General features: G+C 32.4%; 1 protein-coding gene across 50 annotated transcripts in view; it reads right to left on the bottom strand.

The window, feature by feature from the left end:
* The window catches only part of LOC126815661 (zinc finger and BTB domain-containing protein 17), an 84,290-nt gene that overhangs the window by 58,099 nt on the left and 5,380 nt on the right, over window positions 1-20,811 (bottom strand). For 36 of the 50 annotated variants that reach the window (XR_007678025.2, XR_007678024.2, XR_007678026.2 and 33 more), the window contains exons 3-4: window positions 20,283-20,480; window positions 19,862-19,902 (exon numbers count right to left, since the gene is read on the bottom strand). Coding sequence is in view for 42 of the 50 variants with exons in the window: in XM_050541469.2 (XP_050397426.1) it covers window positions 19,862-19,902; window positions 20,283-20,480 (239 nt within the window). In the remaining 8 variants the exon portion in view is untranslated. The other 14 variants (XR_008787464.1, XM_050541497.1, XM_050541463.1 and 11 more) reach the window with 14 other exon arrangements.

Raw genomic sequence — 20,811 nt, forward strand, 5'->3', positions numbered from 1 at the left:
CCCAGGTAAAGTAAGACACTGGAATCAATGGGGATTATCCCATGCACCAGACAACATATGATCATGAAAATGATTTAGGCCTAACCAAATTAATATCTCATTCTTCTGGGTTTTCATAAATAGATGTCTGTGTCAGTCATTCAGTCCTATGAACAATATTTTGTTTAAAATTTCTGAACATAAAAATGTAGAATTTAAACCTTTTGAGAAGTACAAACAAGTACGTTCTGTTTTTAATTACTATTATTACCCCAAGAAATAAGGAGCCGAATTATGAGTTCCCAAAGAACGAAAGTTCAAATTGGTGTGGTCTTAGCAATCAGGAGAGGAAAGAATAAAACAACAAAATCACTTGTTTATATTCTTTAATTGTAATTTTTACATGTTTATCAAAGCATTATTCATCAAAACAAATGTCTTGATCTCCTTCAATTGGGTTAAAGTGATTAGACAAAACAATTAGAACCAAATAACAATTAGATCATACAATTAAACAGGAGAAAAGAAAAAAACCCATAAATATTAAGAAAGTATAGTCCCTGCAGAACAGAGAGTACATCATAATTTCGGGAGAATAAGACCGAAGTTAATAAATTGCCAAAATCACGGTGTATAATGAACTCCTGTCTTTTTCTAATGTACTGTTTGGCAGGAAAAATCGTCTGTAATATCTATTAACACGCTAAAACTTGGTCTGAATTAAACATTCATGTTTTATAAAGAATGATAAACCCCATCTCTCTCTCTCTCAATCCTAATAGTAATTGCAGGAGGACCACACCACACATATGAAACTCATAATCCAGGTGTGTAGATAAAACGCTCAATACACACAGACATTTCAAGCAATAAAGAACAAATATATAGATCTATGGTCCAAGGTAAAAACACCATCTTGAATGTGAAAAATTAATAACCTTCACTTATAGTCTGGTTTTTGCAGATTCCTCGGAATTTTTTCCAAACAATGCATATTTTTATAATGTATATTCAAGGAACTTTTTCTAGTAAAAAGCGAAGAACACAATTCACATTTAAATCTATAATTATAATGTTGGGATTCAATATGCCTCTTGAGATCAATTTTCCACCTGTATTTCTTCTCACAGTCTGTACAATCCCATGTCCAAACCTAGAAATACAAGCAGAAAACAGCATTTCAATCTCGGCTCCTGAAGATAGTTGCTTTCAACCTGAACTCTATGTTGACGAAAATTAAGTAAAAATGAACAATACTAAAAAAATAGTGTGTTTGCTAAGGAATTATGCAAATGTTTTCTCAAAAGGTTGACATTTTTCATTATTTCTGTACAATGCCAGCTATCTTATGGCAAAAAAGTGTGGGTATCTTGTTACTTTGTGTCTGTGTTTTAAAGGCTTTATGGAGGGCTTCTGAAGTCCTGACCCGTGAATCCCTTCAAAAAGTCTGTCATTGAAAATATGATTTTTGTAAAGTTAAATGTTGAATATGATAACGCCAGTTTCCATCAAACTTTTGGGATAACACAACATAGTCAACTGTTATATGCAAGCCACAGTTTATCACATTCCCATCTAAATGACGAGTCAACTGTTATATGCAAGCCACAGTTTATCGCATTCCCATCTAAATGACGGAAGCTTTTTCTTGTCACATATTCTGGCACCACTGACAAAGAGAAACCAATCTGGAAAATCCCAAGGAACTTTCTCAGACAAAAACGAGATAGAAACTGGGACCTCCTGGTTAGTGAGATTGTGCCATACTCACCGAGCCACGATAGCTCTATAAGAATAACAGACTATTATCTCATTCTACATATAAGCATTTTCTGTAGATTTTCTCTGTGACGAAATCGCATGGATAGTTCTATAGTGTACGTTCAGATTTCCTGTCTGAGTGAATGTTGCTTCACACAAATCACATTTATATCGAAAATTTAGATGTTGAGCTTTCATATGTCTTATTAGGTAGGATTTCCACTGAAACCCCCTCGAGCACATAGTACACCGAAATCTTGTATCTTGTCCTTCCTGGAATAAAGGAAGAGGTTCAGAAATTTTAGTAAAGTCTATCAAAATGTCTTTTTAGATAGGCACAGGACACAATTCTATGGAATATAATTAATGTGTATTATTGAGCGATATTTCACTAGTTTTTATCATCATTTTCTCAATGAAGATAAGAGAATCATTGTCGAAAGGCGATCAGAAATGAACAGAATGTTTCCAGTTTAATTACTAAAAGCCATTGAAACCATTTTTTCAAATATCCAAAGAAGACGTCTGTCATTTTCTATGGTGCAGTTTTTGGTCAAGAATCTTTCTTTATGGTTAGTACTGATCAAAGTTACAATCAACAGTAGTCATAAGATTTATTCTCAACTGAAAACTACCTAACGAATCCAGGATCTACGGACAAATACTATTACATATACTTGTAAGTACTTGTAAAAGCAGGGTGTGTACATGTATGTAGTGTTTACATGTATGTAGTGTTTTAATGTAAAGAAATTCTATACCGCAGTCAAACCAATTTGGCTTTTTTGGGGGAAAGGTAAAGTTGCAATGTAACCTTGTTATACTAAATCTTAGGCCTCCCAGGTAATCTGTTAATGACAGGTACCACAGCAGATTCAAGGAAACTAAATCAAGGATACATATAAAACAATAACCAGAGCACAGGTTTAAGAACAACTTTATTTTGTAATAAAAAACCTAAATGGGCAAGTGATGAAAAGAGAACAATAATTACAAATTTCCCAATATTTTGCATTCTCTATAGAGAATATAAACAAGCCAGTGTTAATGCTGACTAAAATCTCTTGATGGGCCATTTTAGATCTGCAAGATTATCTGTTGATATTTTTAACTTAAAATATCTTCATTAAAATTTACTCATGAAATCACTCTCTGAAATATTATGCTTTGATAGTAAATGATTTTTCAAAGTAAAACTTCTCGTGAAACTTTTTCCACAGATTGAACAAGAAACTCTTTGATTCAGATGTTGTATGGTAATATGGCGCCTTAAATTACGCTGCTGTTTAAATGGTGTGCCACAAAGTTGACAAAAAAATTGGCCATCAGCCTACAATGTACAAAATAATATTCGTTTAAATAATTAAATTACGCTTTAAAATTCTCTTTTCACTACACGATAGCAATAACTTTATACTACAGAAAAACACTATTATCGTCAGATCTGGACATAAATTAAAGCCCTTGACTGTCATTTGAGGTATTCTGAATCCCTTGCAAACTAAAATATGGTGAAAGTTAAATGTCTAAAAGGAATATCCATCCAAAAATAGTTCAATTTCATTCCATATCTACAAAGATTTGACGAATTGAAAATTTCACATTTGGTAACTTATGCAGACGCTTTAAACAAGCCAACTGACACGTTGGGTAAAATATTTTGATGAATCTTTTTCAATCCGATTGAATCCGAGATGAATTACTGCTTGATATTTTGGTTTTGTTGTCTTTAAGGGGCATTAGGTAAGATTAGATATAAAGAGCTGACAGTTCTGGCTATAATGTTAAAAGAAATAGATAATGGAAACATAATATGCTGAAAATTTATGTCAAATTGCTTCACTCTGAATCAAGATATTAGCGGTTCAATTTTAGGCTTGCCTCGATCGTCATTACTAACGTTAGTACGATAATAAACAAAGTCTCGATTATCCATTTTTACGTTAAATCATCAATCACAAAATGTATTCAAATCCACTAAATATCACAGGTTAACAATGGCATCGAGAGTTGATTGTGGTCTGGATAAGTTAATTAATGCCTAATTAATAATTTAGATAACATTTCAGGCCTAAAGAAAGACCTGCAATAGGCAGATTTAGCTCTTGCATAATGCATGTTTACCTAAATTTGAAAAATCAGATACTGTGAGATCAGTGACGCTAATACAAAAAGGTGAACCCTTCAGGACAGTTTATGCACAGTTTGTAAATGTCTCTTCAGGTGTCCTTTTTGAGTAAATGTGGTGAAACAGATAGAACACTCGACACGATAATTCTGATGCTTAGATTTAAAATGGCGACTCAAATTGGATGCATTTCCAAACATACTTCCACAAATTGAACAGATCTTTCCTCTGTAATATATCTATAAGAAAGAAAAAGATCCATCAGATTACTTCAGTAATATACAAATTGTTTGGGAACAAATTCTAAGAATGCACTTTCATTGGTTGAGACTTCAATTCCTAGAACAAATCTCAGCTCATAGCCAATGAAAAAGCTGCTTTCTAACATATATATTAGTTAATGTTTTTATGAATAAGTCCTCTGGAAGGAGCACATAGTGCATGTCAAATTTTATATCCTACTGAGAGATGAAGACCTAAACTTTCAGTTTAAATGAATGGAAAGGTGTTTAACATAGTTTGGTCATTTTTGTGTAGTTAAAGCATTGAAAAATTAGATATTGTCACAAAGATGCAAATAATGATCAGCTGGTTTAATGAAGTTTACAAACAAATACTTCCTCAATTCAAAGTATTCCAAGAAAGATGTTTGGCTTCTTAGTAATTTTATCTTTGTAGTCAACTCAAATCCAGACTGTCTTTAAAACAACGATATTTACCATTCACCAGTCATGACTGTAATTTATATAGTAACAAGCCACTAGTTTTTATCTAGATCAATAAGTCTGGCTGGATCTAGATTTCATGCTGTCTGCCATCTACCACAATCTGGTGTTGTCTGCCCAACACCATAAATTGAGGCAGTTTAGAAGAACACTGAACACTAGTCCTTTTACTTAACATTCTTACATATATACAAATAATCTAAAAATGCTAATATTTGAAATGTTTTCTAGCTTCCATACAGAGTCAACTAGTATCAAGACCTGTGAAAATTTTGTGTCATATGTATAATAATAGGCCGTTGACTGTATATTATATATATATTGATCTTTGTGATTGTGGTCAATTGCTACATGGCTTAATATATACTAAATTTTGAGATGTACATTGGCACTTTTAGTCGTGAAACAGCCAGTGCTGTTTGCATCAATATAATTATTAATGTGTTCAATCGCTAACTATACCAGTAACTCAAAGATTAAACAAGATGTAAATCAGCACTCTTTGCCTTGAACAGCCAGTGATATATACATTTACATCAATATATCTTAACGTGTTCAATCGGTCTATACAACTCCTGGACTAAACAAGATGTAAATCGATACTATAAGTTTTAAATAGTCAGTGCTTTATCCATACATTTATTTTGATGTGTTCAATCACTAAATGCCGGTCAAGGATTAAACAAGGTGATGGATTTCATCTTTACACATAAAGACAATACTTCAACGGCACTTTTTGTCTTTAACAGCCAGTATGTATGCATCAATACATTTTGATTCTTTTTTACAATTTCACTGATCACAAATGAGAATGCGGTTGTACACCATGAATTTTAGCTCGGTGTCTTCTCTCGTCACCTCTCTGTGAAAAACCTCGGCCACATATTGGACACTTGACGGTCAATTTAAGATGAACTCCCTTTGCATGACGACGCAAGTTAGAAGAATTTTGGAATGTTTTCCCACATAAACGACAGCAGTTCAGACCAGCCTAAAAACAGAAATAGATAATCTTAGAATCTTATCTCATATTTTGTATATTAAAATCTGATTAACTCTTTCATTACGCAAGGTCTGGCTACCTGGTCATCACACTAATATTCTGTGGGACCTGGTAACCTGGCCTAGGCTATAAATGACCACAGCAAACAGGGAGACTAAAGGACAGAAAGGAGTGAAGTGAACATTACAGGAGGCCCTGGTGATCTGACAGGTTCTATGCCTAGAATATTAACGACTACGGCAAACAAGGAGACCTGCTCCCCCCTCACAAAAAAATCTCAGACTTAAGAATTTACTCAAAATTGTTCACATTATATTAACTAATATATAACCCTTTATAAAACCTTTGTTGTTTCAATGTATCAAATACATCAATAAGAAACTATGTGCAAAGTTTTGTGTTTCTGGAACCAAGATATTTCTTATAAGCAGCGATTGAAAGTTGAGTAAATTCTCAACTTAAGTCTGAGAATGCTTTGTGAACTGTTATAAAGTGCAGCCCGGTCATCACACACTACCAAGTGTATTTTTATTATAAAACTAGAGCTGCAAGTAGAAATAGGCTCAGTCCGGTGACCATAGTGACCATGCTCAGTAAGCTGGTAGCCATAGTGACTATGCTCAGTAAGCTTATAACCATTGTGACTTTGCTCATAAGCTGGTAACCATAGTTACCAGTAACAAGAGGGTTAAGCAGATTCATATTCTATGAGTGTGCTGTATTTTTTCTTTTGTTTGTCAACTTTGCTAATGTCGAGCACAATTTATTGTGGCCAATTCATGAATATATTTGTGTTTAATAAGTTCATAATTTTTAAATCTAAACTTTTACAAGGATCTATTTCAACTACATACAAAGAATGTATAATTTGTTTTTATTCTGGTTTCAAATGTAACAATAACATACAAATCTATGTGGAGTAAACATTACTAGCTTTTCTCGGAAATACAACATTGAAAGGTAAACATCAAAACTTCATCAGTTCTCATACTCATTGTTCAGCTATTTGTTTAAAAGCACAATGGTGGGGGTTGGGGTGGTACTCCAGGGCTCACAGCACAGGACTCTTTGACTCAGCCTTCACTTGTCAGGGGTTGGCTGAAAAACTTTAATGTTCTTCACACACGCACACACACATACAAGTTCTTTGAATTCAAACACAAAACTTTTGCCAAAATTTTAATACTAGTACATATATTTTATGTTTAAGCCCCTGATTATCATTTGATGGATTATGAAAATTGTATCTCTAAAAGGAATATTATTCTAAAAATGGTTCGATTTCTTTGTTTACAAGGGTATGATGGACTGAAATATTCTCAATATGGGTAAAATCTTTTGACAGTCCTCTTTTTAATCCGATAAAATTCATGCCTGGGTATTATCTACCATTTACATTTGGTTTTCTTATTTAAATGTTCAATAATCAATTTCAGCACATTTTTAGGGTATGGCAAGTCCTATGAAAGTTAGAGATTGTCCCAATGTCCCAAAAAAATGCAAATCACAACAGCAGCCTGTAAGCTCTTATTATAGATCTGAAAATATAAATGAACGGGTCAAAGTACTTAAAAGTCAGTAATTTTCATTGAGGTGGTACACCATGTACTCGGGCCTTGTGTCTTGTGACATCGCTTTTCTGTGAGAAACCTCGACCACATATTGAACACTGGACGGTCACCTTAAGATGAACTCCACGTATATGACGATACAAAACGAAAGATTTTTGGAAAGCTTTCCCACACAATGAACAGGTGAAGTTTGAATTCTCAGCCTAAAAACAGACAAAATAAACAAAAATAATGATCTTTTATTTTACACAAGTACCTTAAAATTACATTTTAACATCAACAACAACAGGTGGTTTATTGCAGATAAAAAGAAACGGCAATACTATATACCGGAAAACAACGGGAAAGCACCGGAAAACACCATTTTATACTGAATACCGGAAAACACACTAAATACTTGAAAATACCCTAAATAGGTAACCCGAAGACTAGCACCCTAAATAGGTAACTGGGAGCCTGGTCCTCTGTGTGCCTGGGTTAGGGTTAGTTTCCGGTTTATAGTATAGCCCTTCTCCGGGTAACCTATTTAGGGTGGTTTCCGGTATTTAGTGTGTTTTCCGGTATTTAGTGTTTTTCTGCTGTTTTCTGGTATTCAGTATCACATGGTGTTTTCTGGTTGTTTTCCTGTGTTTTCCGGTATATAGTATAGCCCAAAAGAAACAAGTATGTGTTGTGCAGAAATTATGCCCAAAAGCTGAGATTTTACATCAAAATTTTTTAGACCTAAAAACTATAAATATAACTGTATTGTGTTTTCAGGTTAATTTTGACATACAAAACTAAGTATAATTGTATTTCTTTTGGGATTTTACGGGTTAAATTCCTTAGAATCTTAATTTTATTACATGTAAATTGACTGACATGGACTAGTAAAATGACAGACAGGTAAGTTCTCCAACAGGTAAATTTCACTGCCAAGTAAAATTTTGACATATAAAAGCTATAAACTAACTGTATTTATTGTGTATTTAGGTTAAATTCTTATCTCATAGCTAGTAAATTAAATGACAGGTAGTTCTCCAGTCAAGTCAAGAATGACAATATAGCTACAATTGAAAGGAGAGCCTCGCCCTGTCGGTACTGAGTTCTTTCTTATTGTTTAGGATGCCTTTAAATTAAAATTGAACTGTGCTACTAGTATATAAATATCCCCTTTCTAAGATTTGTCTATTTCAAAATGGTGAATCCTTTTAAAATGTTCTTTTAGGTTTCCCTTCTGATTAAACTTGCGTCCACAGATTGGACAATCATAGCTGTAATTAAGATGAATTCCTCTAATATGACGATCTAAATTAGATTTGGAAGTAAAGAATTTTCCACAAACTGAGCACTTCATATTTCTTCCCATTACCTAGAAACAAACGAGAAAAGTTTTATTTTTATTTATTTTGTATTGCGATTTACCAGGGCCACTAAAAAAAACCCCGAAGCCCATGTATTATTAAATTGGGTGAATTTTTTTAAAATGCTTTCTCAGGTTGCCTTTTTGATTGAAGCTAGTTCCGCAAACAGGACAACTGTATCGGAAATTAAGATGAACTCCTTCAACATGGCGGTCCATGTTAAATTTAGTAGTAAAATATTTTCCACAATATGAGCACTTGAAATTCAAACTTCTCAGCACCTACAAACAATAAAAGAAATTTGTTGAGAATACACCAGTAGATAGTCAACGAACTAATTCGCAAATATTTATATCACATCGTTATTACGGAAGCCATGAATCCATACACTACAAAGTCTCAGATGTATTTGGATGGCATCTCCTTAAGTGTTCCCTCAGATATCCTTGCTGCCTAAAACTGTTTTTACAAACTGGACACTCATATCGTACAGAAAGATGAAGGGCTCTAACATGACGATTCAAATTAAACATTTTATTGAAAAATTTTCCACAGTATGGGCACGTCAATAACTTCATATTCAAACATGTCTTCCTTACCTAAAAACAAAAAACAAAAGCTTTCAGGAAATGTATAAAAATTTATTAGAAGTATTTAACTTAATCTTACATGATTGCAAATGAAAAATCAGTAACTGTGTGTAAAGAAATGAAATTGGGTTTAACATCCAACTTTTTTGCACCAATCGACTAATGAAGACGGCAAATGTTTTGAGAGAAATTCTGCATGGGCAGTGACATTTGCTGCCTACTGTTCAAATTCCATAAGGAAAGGGGTCTTTTACATATACGTCAACGTTACATGTATACAGGGCCTCGATTTTCCATCCCTTTACTAATTACAAGGGGAAACCATGCTAAAAAAAGAAATCCAGAGGAACTCGCCAAATATAAATAAAAGCACACTTGGGAATGGAATTCTAATCAATTTTATGACTTATTTTGAGATGATTTTTCAAATGCCCTTTCTGACAAAAACTATGGCCACAAATTGAACAATTGTAGCGTAACTGAAGATGTATTCCTTCAACATGACGATCCAAGTTAAACTTTGTAGTAAATATTTTCCCACAATCTAAGCACTGAAAACTTCTCTGTCTGACCTACAAACAAACAATAAAATGCTTTTGAGAAAATTGTTTCTAGACTAATATCAGTAGATTTTAAAACAAAACACAAGTAAAGATGAAGTGACAATTTCATACATTATATCAAGTCATTTGTTATCGCAAATTTTGACCAAAGATCACTTTATAAGATATGAGAAACTGAAAATTACACAAAATCTAAGTTAATATTGAAGTAGGAACCACATATAACTGTTGGGTAAAATTGTTGGACGAGTCTCTTTTTAATCTGATTGAATCCAAGGTTGTCTACTCAGAATATTTTGATTTGGGTTTCTTAATTAAATGTTAATAATCAATCCAAGTAAATTTTTAGAGTGGATGGTGCAATAAAAATATTGGATATTGTCCTCAAAATGTATCATCGAGATTGACAACTTGATAATCATTCTGGCTCAGTTGGGTGATATTTTTTAAGATGTTGTCTTAGATTGCCTTTCTGATTGAAACTTCCTCCACAAATATGACAATCGTATCGTAAGTTAAGATGAATTCCCCGAATATGCCGGACCAAGTTGGAGTTTGTTGCAAAACATTTACCGCAACACGAACACTTCAAACTTTTCTTCCTCTCCTAAAAGTAAACAAGAAAAAAACAGCTTTCGTTTGTATTTTGTATTATTGTTTTTATCACAAATCAGTTTGTGTCAGAGAAGGGTGCTGGATGGCACAATAGATTCATTCCTTATTTGTCTGTGATTGCAATAAGGGCAAATGGAATTTACGGAAATGATCTTTCAAATTCCCTTTCCAGTTAAAAACTTGTCCGCACACTGGGCATGTGACTCTTTCCTTCAGATGCATGCTTTTTACATGACGATCCAAGTTGGATGAAGTAGAGAATATTTTTCGGCACCATGAACATTGTAAACTTCTTTTGGTTGCCTAAAATATAAAATATGAAGTGATTACACGTCACATTTCTTGACAGCAATAGAGAGACAGAAATAGGGTTTAACGTCCATGACACAAACTAGGTCAATTTGGGACTAACATAAGGTTCCATTTTATTTCAATAATTCGCTTCCATGTAGGGGTCTTTAGCAGTGGGAGGAAACCAGAGGACCCACAGAAAAACCCACGACGTTGGACAGGAGACCCTACTCCTTGTCACGTGGACAGAAAAATAACAAAGGGATGAAATTGGGATTAACGTCTCGTCAACACAATACTGTGGTCGTTTTGAGACTGACGTAGAATGCTAGAAGGCATTTCCGCCCAAATTTCTTGAATTCCAACTGTCAAGGGTTCTTTTACGTGAACATCAATGTATACACGAGTGAAAGTCATTTTATTTTTGTCCAGTACAATCAACAAGGCAACACTACCCTGACAAGTGGGAACCGTGCTTGGAAATTTTGGAACTTCTGTTCAGCTCACGCTGTTATTCAAACCCAAAACAAAGAACTAAAAAAGATTTAGATATAATAGATAGTTTATTTTGGTAAGAAATCATTAATTATATGCATGTACCGGTAGATCTATATATAAATGACTTCAACATATTCTGGGGAAGCTCATAATATCAAACAGCATTTTGTTATAATTTTGTCAATCTACGATCGATTACCCGATTTTGTATTACACACAAATTTGAGAAATTTTGAAAATGAAACGAAATTTGGTTTAGCTGCCTATTTTTCCACACCAACAGGGTAATGAAGAAGGAGAAATTAATTTTTCTATTCTTTAAATGAACAATAATAAACCTAATTCCATAGATATTAAAACTTTTATCTTGGCGAAAATCAAAACTCTTACGAACAGTTCACTATCCCCATTATAATTTCATTTACATTAGGTACATGTATTATCAATGTTTCTGAAGTGATCTTTCGAGTTACAATGTGGACCTTTTATCTTAAAATTCAAATGCTGTACATCTTTGTGCTCTTTCAGCCTTGATTTTCTACACTAGTTATAACATAATAATTTCATTTTATGTTAGCTATTGTGAATTTTTCGCATATGATCTTTCAAATTACTTTTCCGAACAAATTCACCGTTACAAAGAGGGCATTTTATCTTAAAATTCAAATGTTTAATCTGTATGTGCTCTCTCAGGCTTGATTTTCTTGTACACCTTATATCACAAAACTCATACGGACATGGAAACTGTCTCTTCGTAGCAAGAGTACATTGCCTTTTATGTTGATTTAGTAGATGAATGCTTGGAGTTTGAAATCCACACCAACAAGAATAAGGTCCATAACCCTCCATTAGTTCCTACAATTAGAAGAATATTTTTCGACTTAAAAATTCTACTCGATAGGCCTCTTTAATTTCTATTCAAAGCAAAAAAAAACCCATCCCCAAAAACACCACCATCCTGCACAACTGTTTACCAAAGACATGTACACACAATACATGTATCTTGAAAGACTTATGAAATATACTCCAGAAATACAAAGGCATCTATCCCATTGCTTTTGCAATGAAATTCAATAAACACCAATAATAAACTCCAAAATCCATCCATATTACCAAATATTTCCTTGTTCATGAATGTGCTTTCCTCAAATGTTCTTTTAAGTTGCTTTTTCTAACAAACTCGTGATCACACAAGGGACATTTTATTTTATAATTTAAATGTTTAATATGAATGTGTTCTTTTAAGTTTCCCTTCCGCGTACAGCTAACATCACAATACGGACACTGAAAAGCCTTTTTATCAGAATGAGTTTCTAACTGATGATTATGTAAGGCCTGACCATTTGAGAAATTCATCCCACACCAACAAGGAAAATATCCACTTCTGTTATTGCCCTAAAATGAAAAGAAAGCCTTATTTTAACTTTGCTTGCTCTATTTTTAAAGGCAATGAAAAGGGTTTTATGTCCAAGCTAAACATGTATACACCATGCAAGTGCATTTCGGCTCACTCTTTCATCTAATTCCAACAGCCAAGGCTTTTTTTTACATGCACATCAACAGGTACACAGGAACTCTGGCTTTTTTTCCATCACATCCAAACTTTAAAAGGCAGGTTTAGATTTTCAGACCATACACATTCAAAATTAGTCCAACACCAAGAAGCATATTGTTCCAAATTTGTTTTAAATTGATGAATCCTAACTTGAGTTATGACCCTACAATGCACACATACAAGCCAGTGTAATAAAGGAGTGAAATATCTTTGATTAAATTGTTTATTCGACTGATTAGGCTGGTTTACATGTAATTTTGGCTATGTCAACAGTGCAACACAAAAACCGATATTACTCAACTGTATAGACATAAAAATTTCACTCAAGACAGATTGTCATTCCACAAAACAAACCAACAAATAAATCCATATTTTTTACGAGGTTTGATACCTTACTCTTCTGCATGAACAAGCATACACAATACTATGACAGAGAAATTTTCTTTTAACAGCAGTGTTTCTGCATACTCTTACAGATGCTTGTCCAGGCTTCTATCCTGCTTCCCTGACAAAGGAAACCACGCTGGAAAATTTGAAGGAACATTTTTCTCCGATACCGAAATCAAACTTGATATCTTGTCAGTGAGTCAGAGCAATACTCCCTGAGCCACTATGGCTTCCCTTGACTCAAATAAAAGAAGTCAAGTCATTCTGAGGTAAAAATATCTGAAAATCCAGTAATAAAATACAAACTAAGAGAATAATGGACGGTAATTACAATCCACTGGTCCACTGCGCAAAAAGGTACAGTACTTGGAAATGGAACATAAATATTTATAATCTACAAAATATATTGGTGTTTTTTTTCTTGTTTAAGTGACACTGACTGAGCAAGTGTTGGTTTACTTACACGATGATGAACTTCATGACAGAATGCATGTAAACTCTTATTAATTTATACAACCACATGTCGACTCTACATCGAGTTAAAACATAATATATTATGCAATAAACATTAAGCACTCTATAAACTCACATTTGTCAATATAACGTTGAAAACTATAATATTCTTACAGCAAATGTTGTCATAGAGAGTTAAACAATAGACAGTATTCTAGAATGTTGAATAAATGGGAGCTTAAACTGCTAGAATTTCTAAATTAATATACCCGGTACACACATGTATTCAACAGTTAGCATGAATAAAGGCTGATTAATGACAACCAATTATTCTAGCTTTTTAGAGACTCGTGGCTACTTTGAGCTAAAGCTATGCATTGAAAACAGTGTAATTAGGTTTTCAGGTTACATGTACTTTAATACTTTATATGATTTTTTTGTTTCAATTCCATTTTCTTCTATGTATTAAATTTAGCAAGATCCTTTATCATATTTTTCCATTTAATTTTAGCTAATGTTTCAATCTTCTCTCTGGATCATTATCTCATCATATTTGTTACTGTCTCTGCCATTTAGCAATTCGTATTTGAAAATACAGGAAAGATGACTAAATTTTTGATACATTTTATTATTATTACTCATTTATATTACATTCTGTTGTTCTTGTATACAAACTGTTTGATAATTCTAATCAAGTACAACAATTTTTTTTTTAAAAGATGCATTATGTGAGATTTAGATAAAGAACTTGTCATTCTTGCTATAACAGTTCAAAAATAGATATGGAAAATCGATATATTGAAAATTTCCTGTCAAAATTCCTTTATTCTGAAAGATTTGACAAGAAGGTCTCAACTGTCAAGTACAACTGCTACATGTACGATAATAAACAAAGTTTAAATTATCAATTTTATCGTTAAATGGTGAGGGTGTTCTAATCCATTAAATATCAATGCCATCTGATGACCTAGAGAGTTGATAATGCGCTTGTCATGTGTATAAAGAATTATTTATATAACATTGGAAGCTAGAAAAAAAATGCATGACAACTTTCAAATTCAATTCATATTTTATGTTTATATTTATGGTACAGCATCGTAAATTCACAGGTCATTGTGGTGTAAAGAAAAACTTCTATATTGAACCATGAAATAAAATTTTGGTATAATATTAATAATTATTTATTAATGAAATAATCCTTTTAAGTTATTCAATAACTTTTAATATCAATATTCCTTTTTTGGTTAGAGAAAAAAAAAGAACTGAAATAGCCATAGAAAGATCCTTCTGAAATCGCCTGCACATACATGTATGTATTACCACATGCTCATGAAAACACACAAACAATTAACACGGCTGGATTTGACCAAACCTGGGTTGCACTTAGAACTGTATATAAAGTTTTCTAATCCATACAAAGGTCTTTAGTGGATAGAAAATTTGTTAAGTTAAAATTGTAAGAGGTTATATAGAGATTACGGAAATCTTAAATACTATCTGACTCTACAAAATGTATTGTTGGATGTTCACGTTTTATATGTTCCATTAGATTATCTTTTTGCGTATATTTTTTGCCACAAATTTCACAGGAAATCTTATAATTAAGATGAACACCTTTTATATGTCGATTCACATGATATTTGGTCGTGAATATTTTGCCGCACCATGAACAGGCAATATTTCTTCCAGCCTAAAACAAACAAAGGGCTAAACTGAAGCACGGTATTCAAGACAAAATTGTAAGAAAATAATGCACACAACGAGAGAAAAATGACACAATATGACCCTACTTATCAATCAAGACCAAAAACACCAAAACATCCAAAGTATTATTATAACACGGCAATGATTTTGTACAAAATGAAATGATAGGATTGAATCTTATAATGGAGTTACACCAGAAGAATTTTGTTTATAGCAGATCTTTTTCCTCCATCCCAGATTTGTTTGGTTACCTAAAACTTTAATATATTCTCAGAACAAATAGTTTTAACAGATTTATATTATTGAAGATATAGCAGAAAAAATGATATCTATACACAGATTATCTTATGTTGCTATGGAAACGATATATAAGTCCAGTTCTTTAATCAGAAAACATACAAACTATGTAGTTATACTTATATTTGCTATGCTTTATTTGTAACTTGTTTGGTTTCAAATAAACAATTTCACGACAACCATTCTGATTTTATTTTGCGTTACTGATGCATGTATAATAATAATAATACAAGATACATTTTTAAGGACAGTTGCGTAGTAGAGGGGTAGGCTAGTCCTTCAATACCCAAATCTGGGTATGTTCAAGCATTACTATAGCACACATTCTGCCAAAAAAGAAAAATTAATCCCTTACATAGATCAAATGAAAGAACTAGATAGCTTTAAGATAAAAAATATATTTAGAAGTAATGGTAGTAGTCCAATTTAATGATTAACATCTTCTAAGGAAGAATGAATGCCATAGTATGTACTGCAAAAAATTGTCTTGCAGTATTCCGATCAATGTGAAAATACAGAAATGGGCATGATTTACAAAGTTCATGTACCTTCTAACATCCATTAAATATCAATTTATGATCAGAAACAGGTATGTTATTGAAAACTAAATATTTCCAAATAATGTCTGAATTTTGAAATTATTAGGGAGGAGACATGTTAATTTACTCAACATTTCTGAATAATTACACCTGATCTTTTAAATTAATTTTCATAATCCTTAATTACACAGGTGATCATATGTGAAATTAACAATCCATGATTGTATGTAAATTATCTTCCACATCATATATTCACATTAATCGGTGAATTAAATTGTAATAATATAACTATTATTGAGTAGAAAATGCATTTAAAGTAATATTAATGGAATATGTACATCAATTTATCAGTCAAAATGTTAGGCATCCGTGAACTACATTTGTAGTAACTGAAATTTTGATATCGAGCAAGGCACAAGTATTTACTTATATCAATAAAAACAAATCTGTTCGAGATAAAATGACAGTCATCAGAGGGATTGTGCTTTACCAAGTCTGAATTGTGGCCCACAATGTCTGTCGCAGACGCCCTATTTCCAGGCTTTGTATTAACAAATCTGACATTAAACTCCATTAACAACACTAAAATGCATGTTTCACACAATTCATGAATGCATTAAATATATACGTAGGAAGGTTCCACTAACATAACTGCTCTAAAAAGAATATTCTACAAAGAATATTATTTAACAAATTAAAAAATTCTAGTTCATGTTATCTTCCTTTAAATGAAGATATGAGATTTTTTTCATTTGTAAAATAATAAATATGGTGCATCAGTCCCCAACTTCGTGATTTTGTTTTAGTGAATATTGCTGGCATTATTCTGAGAATAGTTTATTCCAAATAAAATTGAACTAATACCCAAAATATTTATGAGCAATATTCACAACAAAACAGATTATGGAAATATGTCATTTACACTGATATTTGATGAAGATAACACTTGAATAAAAGCCCCCAACATTTTTCTAAATAGGCAAGAGGTTACATTCAGCGAATACCTATGTAAATAACATATCCTCCATGGGAAGGGATTGGGCCAAATTATGTCCTAAATGAGGGTTTTAAATGTAGTTTGTCTTTGTGTACATGTACTGGCAGTTAACATTCAAAGCTCTTCTGACCCATGGCTAAACAATTATCTTTCCAGAAATACACCAAGATGCATTTTCCAAATGAAGATTAGTTGGGATTTAAAATATAAGTTTTGTTTGTTACTCCAGTTGGGCCAAACCAATTCAATATTTAGTACTGTGAGGTCTTGATAAATAGATACATGTAGCCACTTGACTTTTGTTTAAAATTTATAAACTTAAAGTTTCGGAACTCATAGCCTTTTGCTTTTAAATTAGATTTTTTCAAAAAGAAAAATAACAATTTTTCTAACAGGTGTTCCAGAAGAATGAAAGTTCATATTGGTGTTGTAGGCGTCGTACACTTTGAATGATACCATCGGTACAATTTTGCAATTACTTTAAAGTAAATGCTTCATATTTGAAGGAGGGCTGAATATATTTTTTAAGGATCAATGTAATCCCATGTACATGTAATAATGAAGGGTCTTATTTACCAAAATTTAAACTAAAATACTCTTAAATTGCAGACTTTTGGTGGATAAAATTTAAACAAAGAAATGCTAAATACTTATAATATTTTAGTTTACATTTTAGTGAATAAGGCCCGGGTAGGAGAAATACAATATGTTGTGTGTTGCATGTATTTTGGTTAATGTGTATCCATCTCAGAAGTTCTATATTTCTATTCTGCACTAATGTGGTGTACAGCTGAAGAATGAAGTTAAAATATTTCAGTTTTTAGGTATTATTATTTTATATTTCTGTAATGTTTTGATGGTTTTATTGTTATGTTTTAAGTAAGTTACAACCCTCATATCACTTACCTGTTTTGAAAATAAGTTATTCTAGTCTCAGTTAATTTTAGAATATTAATCATAAGTTAGTTTCATTCACTGAACAAAATGTAACATAGTCATGTCAAATCATTCTGCTGATTTGTTCATTAGTTTTTGTCATATTTTGGGATAAATGAATAGACATTAATCGGAAAAGAAGCAACTGAGAAATTATAATTTATTTTCTGGAAAATTTTCAGGATTCTATTAATGAATAGCTGGCTTTGATCTCAATAATATGTTGGATAAATAGAAAACAATGAAAATATCAGTGATCTTATGTGTTTTAATTTATTCACATACATGTACCACGTATGCTTTTTCTCAAGTCATGTCATGTTATCGTATATGGATCAATACAGAACACATGTCACATGTATGTGTGTATATACATGTACATGCATTTAATCAATAACACCCCACACCGATTAAAGCTAATAATTTATGCACATCAACTTTAACATTTATGAAATCCAAGCCAACTAAACAATAGACTGCATTCAAGATGAATGGGGTTGGGAACAGTTAGGGACTGGAAAAATAAGATATTCTCAGTTATCCATTCTATCAGTTATCATTTTATAGACAGAAATTCCAATCCATCCTCACCGCAAATATATCAAAATCTTTCTTGAATTTTTCTTTTAAAGTAAACTGCTAAAATTGACAACTAAGAATATTCCCAATTTGTAGATTTATTCCTTTTAGAGCATAAAAGATTTGCCATGGCAACATAATCATTCATTTACTAGAATGAAGGTTAATGAAAGTTGTACACTACAAAATTAAACATATTTTAATCATCCCTCCCCCAAATCATAGAAGTTTTTAATTACACATACTGTATAGCTGAATGGAATGGACTACCTTCCAGTTAGTGGACCTTGTATTTTTTTGTTTATTTTCATTGTCTTAAATCAATTTCACACCATACATAATTAACTTGAGTTTGATAATCACTAAATTTAGCTTAAAGCCGCTGATCGTCATTTAAGAGATTTTTAACCCTTTGCAAACTACAATATTGTGAAAGTTGAATCTCTCAAAGCACATCAGTCAATATTATGACTTAAACTTTTGCAATATTTGACATCTTCTGTTTACAGTATAAACAAGCTAGTGCCACTAATAATCTACTGATAGGCCTTTTTCTATATCTTATTCCTCCCATGTGGATGATTATCTACTGCTAATTTTTTTTGGCTTTTTGTTTGTTTTTGTTTTCTTTAAATGTTAAATAATCAATTTGAGAACATCATAGCTCAGATTATGCCTAGAAAAATTAGATATTGTCCAAAAAGATGACAAATAACGATCAGTATTTTTAATGTGATCCTTAGCACTAATAATTTGTAAATTTTCAGATATACATGTACATTATGTGGGTATATCAACCATTTTACTTATCAAACTATTGAACTCGATAATATTGGTAGAATAATATAACTTGATAATTTAAGAATATGGTTCAGGAAACAAGTGCAATTAATCAGTCAAATTTAATTCAAGAAAGCATCATTAAAATTGAACACCAAATTTTGTTTACATTTATCCTAATGTTCAAAGTCAACATACATGTACATAAATATACCAGGGCTTTCACTTTTTCCAGTCCAGCAATTTTTGACATTTTATTTCCTCCCAATTAACAAGGCAATTTTTCCAAAGAATTTCACATTGATGAGCATTATCCAAATTTTAAAAATGTCTTGAAGTGTTTCTACACCTATAAATTTTAAAGTTAACTATATTTAATTCTTTAAAGATCATGAAATGAAAACTGAATGACAGGTAAGTCCTCCAGGGTGTCAATTTCACTGCCAGTCAAATGACAAATATGACTGAAATGAGAGTCCTGATTTATAGATGTATGGGTTTCAAAAGTAGGTTTGATTTTGATTTAAGACAATGAATAATTTATAAATAATTTAAAATTGAACGTACCTGTTGATTATTTTGAGATGAAGAGGCGCTTGTACCAGCAACTAAAATAAAATACCAAAGTTAATAATAAGGCTACATGTATAATGGAAGCTCAATCATATTGCACCAAAGAAATCGTGTTGAATGCCTCGTCAACAAAATACTAGGAGACTAACATACCCGTACAGTTATTATTTCTCTATTGCACTGACAGTGGTGTTTTCATGTACTTATCAAAGTTCAACTGTCAAGAGTTCTTACATGTGCAACCCATCCGATCAACTATGCAGCACTTTACTTGTCAGCCTTGCATGGTAACCAGACATGAAAACTCCCGAGATGCCTCGCTTTTCATGAACCAGCGACAGGAAAATTGACGGACAATTAGTCTTGTCTTATAAAGATAAAGATTTTTTATCCAGAATTTCTATATGATTCTTACCTGGTAAATAAGCGCCTTCAGAATGTGCACCGGGTAAGTTAGGAAGAGAACCGCTGTAATTTTGACTAGGATTATTAGTTTCGTTTGCATGTAAACCAACAGGATAAAGTCCTAAACTTTGTTCACGTAAACTAGCGAAAAATTCATCATCATTTGATTCACCGCCGTAACTAGAAAGACTGCTATCACCTTGTGCCCCTGAAAAAACAAAACAGAAGGATTTATGATCAGACAAAACCAACCCAAAAATATACAGGCATTATCTGTACTTATTATACATGGACAGTAAGTGAAAAGGCATTGTGGGTCATTCCAATGAATCTGAAATATTGTGTGTAATGTACAATGTACCAAGTTTGACTAATTCAAGAAGAGCTAGGTGGTTTACAGCGACCTTTGTCAATTTGCTACCCAGAAGAAAGAAAAAAGACAGAGGGAAATGGGGTTTAACAGCGCATACATGTAGGTTTTTTTAGTAATGGAATGGAAATGGAGTACCCTGTACACGGTTGGCCAGTTGACCTTACTC

This window comes from Patella vulgata, chromosome 3 (genome assembly GCF_932274485.2).
Source record: "Patella vulgata chromosome 3, xgPatVulg1.2, whole genome shotgun sequence".
Taxonomy (NCBI): domain Eukaryota; kingdom Metazoa; phylum Mollusca; class Gastropoda; family Patellidae; genus Patella; species Patella vulgata.